General features: G+C 41.9%; 2 protein-coding genes across 4 annotated transcripts; one reads left to right on the forward strand and one right to left on the reverse strand.

Annotated features, from left to right (window-relative positions):
• Positions 1-1,382: 1,382 nt before the first annotated feature.
• Positions 1,383-2,020, reverse strand: LOC118741780 (defensin-A-like). The gene has a single exon (XM_036473750.1). The coding sequence runs from the start codon at positions 1,826-1,828 to the stop codon at positions 1,436-1,438; it is 393 nt and encodes a 130-aa protein (XP_036329643.1). The 5' UTR covers positions 1,829-2,020; the 3' UTR covers positions 1,383-1,435.
• Positions 2,021-4,596: 2,576 nt separating this feature from the next.
• On the forward strand, positions 4,597-5,854 carry LOC118741781. Of its 3 annotated transcripts, none has more exons than XR_004993344.1 (2): positions 4,597-5,605; positions 5,659-5,836. XR_004993344.1 is itself a non-coding variant. In XM_036473753.1 (2 exons), exons 1-2 carry the CDS (start codon positions 5,325-5,327, stop codon positions 5,847-5,849), a joined length of 288 nt encoding a protein of 95 aa, XP_036329646.1. In that variant the 5' UTR covers positions 4,597-5,324; the 3' UTR covers positions 5,850-5,854. The 3 variants fall into 3 exon arrangements, 2 of the variants coding, with proteins under 2 accessions (XP_036329646.1, XP_036329645.1); XM_036473753.1 differs by lacking the exon at positions 5,659-5,836 and adding an exon at positions 5,843-5,854; XM_036473752.1 differs by having other exon boundaries at positions 5,674-5,836.

Consider the following 5,854-nt stretch of genomic DNA (forward strand, 5'->3'; position numbering starts at 1 on the left):
TTTTTTCTATATAAACATAAATTTCTTGTGGAACAATATGCGCAAGATCGTTTGCGAAAAAATAAAAAAAATCAACGGCAGTTTTACTAAATTTCGCTATTTATATGAAAAAAAAAAAAACCAAAAGCCGTCAGCAAAAAAAAATTACTAAAAATTAATGCGATTTTATAGCCGCTCAAAACTTGCACTCATTTTATTAGAATTTTATAAGCTTGTTTACGGCAAAATTCTGGTTGAAAAGCTCGAAATTCAGATAAAAATTTTTAGAATTTTTCTAAGTTCTGTATAAAGTTTGAAAGTGTAATTTATATAGTTTTCGTTAAAGCATGAACCATATTTTTGTAATGTAATATCGAATAAATTATACCTTGAAAAACATTGTAAATATGAGAAAACTAAATACCATTCATCCATTTTTGATCGCCACTGTAAATATGATAACCCCATGTAAACGGTGCTCAACGTGAATTTACGCAGTCGTATCAGTTTCGCAGTTTTCCAAATTCATACATAGCGGCGTATAGGCAACTCCTTTTCGTGGTTGCCGAAAGCGGCTTTGAAGTCGACAAATAAATGGCGAGTGTCGATCATCTTCTCGCGAGTCTTTTCCAAGACTTGCCGAATGGTCTATGGTGGTTTAAGGTCACACTGATAAGGCCCGATCAATTCGTTGATGGTGGACTTCAGCGTTTCATACAATACCCTGGATTGGGCAGAGCACACTTAAATTCTAACCGTCAGCCCCCCGCAGATTTGTTGTATTTCAGCCGCGAACTTGCTATTCGTACTTCGTAACAATCGGGTGGCGGTACATCAACTCCGTCGTCTTCGACTGGGGACTCGAGTTCATCATCTCCGCTGGTTTCAGCGTTGTTAATCAATGATATTATTTACAACCTTATAATTTGCCCCAAAGAATTATATCTATTCAAATATTAGCGGATTTTGAGATTATTGATAAAACATTACAGTGAACCTTGTTGTTGTTGTTGTAGCGGCTACTAAGCCCCGTTCGGGACGGTTCATCCATCATCGTTGTCGTCTATTTCAGCTAAGGGGAGGCCCAGGAAGTGTGCGACTTCCACAGGGGCTGTCCATAGGGACAGGGGCGTTAGCTGAGTGGGATTCTCAGGGCATGTGAAGAGGCGCCGGGAGTCATGTGGCGACTCTCCACATGCCGGGCATTGGTTGGGCACATCCTCGTTGATTCTGCTCAGGTAGCTGTTGAACCTTGTAATTGTATCAGCTTTTAATCTAACTAAAAGTAAACCAATAATTTTGCCTGGTATTCTTCAAAACATTTTATTCGTTGAAAGTTCAGTGATATTGTATCTACTACATATGTATGTATGTACATATATTTGGAATATTAAAACTTAGTTAAAATTTTCCTCAATGTTTTTTTGTTTTCAACACATCCGGCGCTCAACTGTATTTAATCGCGGCATACGCAGATAGACCTTCCGTTGCAGTAGCCACCGCGGTGTCCCAACAGAATACAATGGGCAGCGCATAAAGTCTTGGACCAACCAGTGGCATCCATCAAATCACAGGTAGCGAGTTGGCTGCGGCTTTGCAGTTTAGGTTTCTCTTCGGGTATGGAAACGTGACTTTGAACGCTGGATTCTCCAGAAATTTTCATATTGTTGAAGGCTTCTACCACTGCCTTAAGCAACTCCTCTGCAACTGACTCGGGAATTTCAATGTGCGCACTGGATTGAATGGCTGCATCGATGGTGATGTCCTTGTTGCCCTCAGGATGAGCTGCAGTTCCGCGCAGCATTAAGATGCTACAGAGCGTCACAAAAATGATTCCGGTAGTTTTCATGGTTTTGGATTTTCACTTGATGTAGGCGCAAGTAAAACTGATAATTTGACCAGCGGTTCGCGGCTTTTTAAACCAAATTGAGGGATGTAGAGAAAGTGGCAACGTTCTTCTTCGGGGAAATGGCTAACCATATGACAACTTCAAGTGTTAGATACTTCGTCGCAGAGTGTTAATAAGAAGTGCTTCAAAGATACATAAGAGTATGCACTAAATAAATATTTACTGCATATATACTTGTGTTTAAGATAGGCGCCGATTTTGACTAAAAATTAAGTGGCGGTACTTCATTTTTTTCTATTATTTTTGACACATTGTCGACGGTAGTTTGATTTTAGAAGATTCTATAGAATGGCTTCCTGCCGTTGGTGATACGCTCGTTGTGATCGTGCGGAATGCGAAGCATCCTACGGGGGCTGGACATAGCTATTTGAGAGTCATTCGACTTTCTTGGCAAATCTTCCTTTGGCGCAAGTGGTTTTCTTATTTAATGAAAAGAAGTAATTTTTAAGCAAAAAACCAAACCGACATCAATTCTCATCCAAAGATTCAAGATTATCGTTAGTTTTTTCATGATCCGATTATCGGATTTTAGTATTTATTAGTATAGGACCCCCTGTGGGGTAACACCTTTCCTTTAAAAAAAAGAATTATATATAATGAGTTTCGCCCGATAAAAATTCACTCGATAACTTCTAATCCGTCCATAGTAAATATTGTACATGGAAACCAAAAGAGAATAGTGAACCGATTCGGAGAAAATGAAACTAATAAGGCTGAATATGAAAAAGTAGGTTAGGCTATCTCGCCTGCCCTCATCCCTCAGGAAAAGGGCACACTTAGGCCACCATGGGCCCGTTGTGATGCCATATTAAAGACTCCATATGTCCCTCCTCTTACCTTAGAAATGGAACTACTTCGTAGCTCTGATGAAGCGCACAAAGTCATAAATACTGGCTGAATCCAGTTCAGCCAGACATTCAAAAGAATAATGGAGGACCGAGCGTCGACGAGCCCTCGCCACGCTTTCGATTTCATCCTCATCACGGCAGCCATGACAGTAGTCGTTTGACTGCAAACTCATTCTAGCATCGTGGGTTCCCATCAGGCAATGCCCGGTGAGAACTCCAATAACATGTCGGAGCAGTGGCCGCTCCAAGTGGAGGAGAGGGCGAGATCTACGCTTGTCCAGCCTAGGCGAGATATGTCTTTCTATCCTGCAAGTAGGCTTCGCAGACCATCTTATATGTGCCCGTTCGATAAAGTTGTTCTTCAGCCAGAGTTTGCAAGAAGATAGCGGATAGCTTCCATTGCTAGTTCATCTGCAACACTATTTCCCGTTATGTCTTTGTGGCCTGGCGCCCATACAACATTAGTGATATAACATCTTGCCAGTTCATTATGAGCCCGTCTTGTTCCGATTTGTCACAACTAAGTGCTCCAATAGCTGCTTGGCTATCAGAAAAGATTGACACCGCCTTCAGATTAATAAGATAGTCGATCAGTCACCTTGCAGCTTCCTTTATTGCTGTTGGTTCAGCTTGAAAAGCGCTATAGAGATCTGGCAGACGAAAACTAAGGCTAAGTGAGAGTTCTTGCGAGTTCACCCCACTTCATACCTTCAGATCCAAATCTGAGCCATCAGTGTAGATGGCTGCTGAGTCATAATACGAGATCAGGGCCGAATCCTTTTCCCATTCTTCCCTTGAGGGGATCCTTGTCTGGAAGTGATTCTTTAGTCCAGTAGGCGAGACTGTGTGGTCTAGGTACCTGAAGTCTACTGGAAGATTTTCCAAAATTCTATAGTGTCCAAACCTTTCCACTCCATTTGATTAGCGCATTTAATCTAATAGCATTACGGCTTGCCTGTAGTTTACCATATAAGTCCACAGGTAGAAAGTGAAGCAAGGTACTGGGGCTTTATCCGGCGTTGATGGTAAAACTCCCGTGATCATTATGCTCCCCACCCTTTGAACCGTTGCTCATTTGTTTCTTACCGCTAATGTACAGGCGCGCATGGCTGTTATAGCTTTCTTGCAACGCTCTCCTATATTGCGCTGCCAAGTTAACTTTCGGCCAATAGCAATATAGCGCCCAGATATCTAACTTCCTCCGAAAAAGTCAACGCGATGCCGTTCAAGGAAGCCGGACAGGTTTCGCTTTCTTTGAAAAGAGAACCACGGCCGTTTTTGCTGGATTGACACTAAGGCCTGCTTCTTTGAACCAGGTGTCCACGACTGACTACTTCAGTATCAACTACCGTCAGGGCAAGATCATCCACGTCAGCAATGACTTGACAATCCGTACTCTGCAACCGTGACAGTAAAGTATCCACCGTTAGATTCCAAAGGAGTGGCGAGAGAACACAGCCTTGTGGAGTGCCGTGGCTTGCCTATCTTGGTATGGATACCTCCCCCATCTCCGAATATATAACTCTACTGCCTAAGAGGCGGTGAACAAACTTGACCAGAGGGTGATCCAGTCAAGGCGAATTAGCGTTTAGAGAACAACCCCCGGAAAAACAGGGCATGGTCGCAGATGAGCGAGATGTTGACGAATCTCGCTTTGATGCGGATTGTAGCTAGACGTTCGTCCACCGAGGTGAACACCAGTATTTACTCGGCGTCGAAGTCTTTCTCCTACCATGAATCCAACACCGAATTTGCGCTCCTTACCCATCTATCTATCTAGCTATAACTTCTGCCGCTCAGACTTTGTCGCCCTCTCCATTTTACTAAAACGAATTGTGGTACAAAGCTCAATAACATTGCTAAAAAAAAACTATAATTTAAAAAGGTATACGGGAAGGTTTGCTGCATGATTCAATAAGAACAGGTTTGCTCAGAAACCAGGGCTCAAATCGTCCCATACGATATCGTACTACTCGTCACGTAAAAATACATTTTTCGGATTATGACATACGTGATCGTACCCTTTGTCCAATTCAGTTTATACTGACCGACGTATGACATAATTTTCTTTCGTATCATTTTCGATCCGTGAACGGATGTTACGATTCCAGCCCAGCTTTCTCGGTCCCTCTTGACAAAATCGGCTCCCTATTTGTTTGTAGAAGGATGAGCGTTTAAAATTTATTCACACTGACTTATTGAACGAGCGAATTTTAAGGTATTCGCTCTCTGTTACCCATTTTTCTAGCTTGAGGAACGCTTTCTGGGCTGTTTTGGGCACTCGCGGGCTCATGTGGAACAAACCTACTTGCTGTGTTTCCTTGCACAATGATTGGGACAACGACGTGATCCTGATAGAGATCTGGTTCAGTTTATGATCTGCTGTTTGCTGCACGGTTTGGTAGCACTGACAAATGATTGTAAACGCATACAAATATTCTGCCATTTGTGGCTCTTAACTTGATTCAAATATTTAAGTGAATATTATTTCGTTTAAATGTACATTTCCGCATTTAGTGAGTTATTTTTTAAAATGTCGTCTCTCTCGTGCTAGTAGTATAAAATTAGTGCTGCCAATCCCAACGAGAATGATCCCGATCGTTTCATGTGAAATGATCGTGATACTGAATTGCATAACCCAAGGAAGCAACTATAATGTTCACTGTCTTGGTTACCCTGTTTTAAATCTAAAACTTGGCATCACTCTGCAGACCGTATACGTGATTTGTCTTGACAACGACGGCCAACTTCGCGTGAATTCTGAGTTCTCTCTTTTGCATTTGACATTAAAATGGCTAACCGTGGAGGAAATCGTGCTCGTCAGGAAGAAGTGGATAATACCATTAATTACGTACAATGTGACGGCTTGGTAAGTTATAAACCGAGGAGAAAGTTATTTCCTGCATTTTGTACGTTAAATAGATTCGACAAATGCAGGTTTATTGGCCAGGAGCTGCGTTGAAGCCTGCTTCATAGCGGCAGCAGTTGTCAAAATTTCACACGTTTGCGATTTGTGAGCAATAGAGAGAGCGCTCTTTAGCGTTGCCAATAGCGCAAATTAATTTGTTCTGTTGTTTAATTATTTACACCATGTATTTATTTAAAGGCTGTGATGAAA

Source organism: Rhagoletis pomonella, unplaced genomic scaffold (assembly GCF_013731165.1).
Source record: "Rhagoletis pomonella isolate Grant_MI unplaced genomic scaffold, Rhpom_1.0 Rhpom_scaffold_00006, whole genome shotgun sequence".
Classification (NCBI taxonomy): Eukaryota; Metazoa; Arthropoda; class Insecta; order Diptera; family Tephritidae; genus Rhagoletis; species Rhagoletis pomonella.

What these genes read in the sequence shown, in the direction of transcription:
- LOC118741780 (XM_036473750.1), bottom strand. Translation starts at nt 1,828, where the DNA reads ATGAAAACTACCGGAATCATTTTTGTGACGCTCTGTAGCATCTTAATG.
- LOC118741781 (XM_036473752.1), top strand. Translation starts at nt 5,325, where the DNA reads ATGATCCCGATCGTTTCATGTGAAATGATCGTGATACTGAATTGCATA. An exon ending in ACGTACAATGTGACGGCTTG is followed by an intron (nt 5,606 to 5,673) that starts GTAAGTTATAAA and finishes CGACAAATGCAG; the next exon opens with GTTTATTGGCCAGGAGCTGC.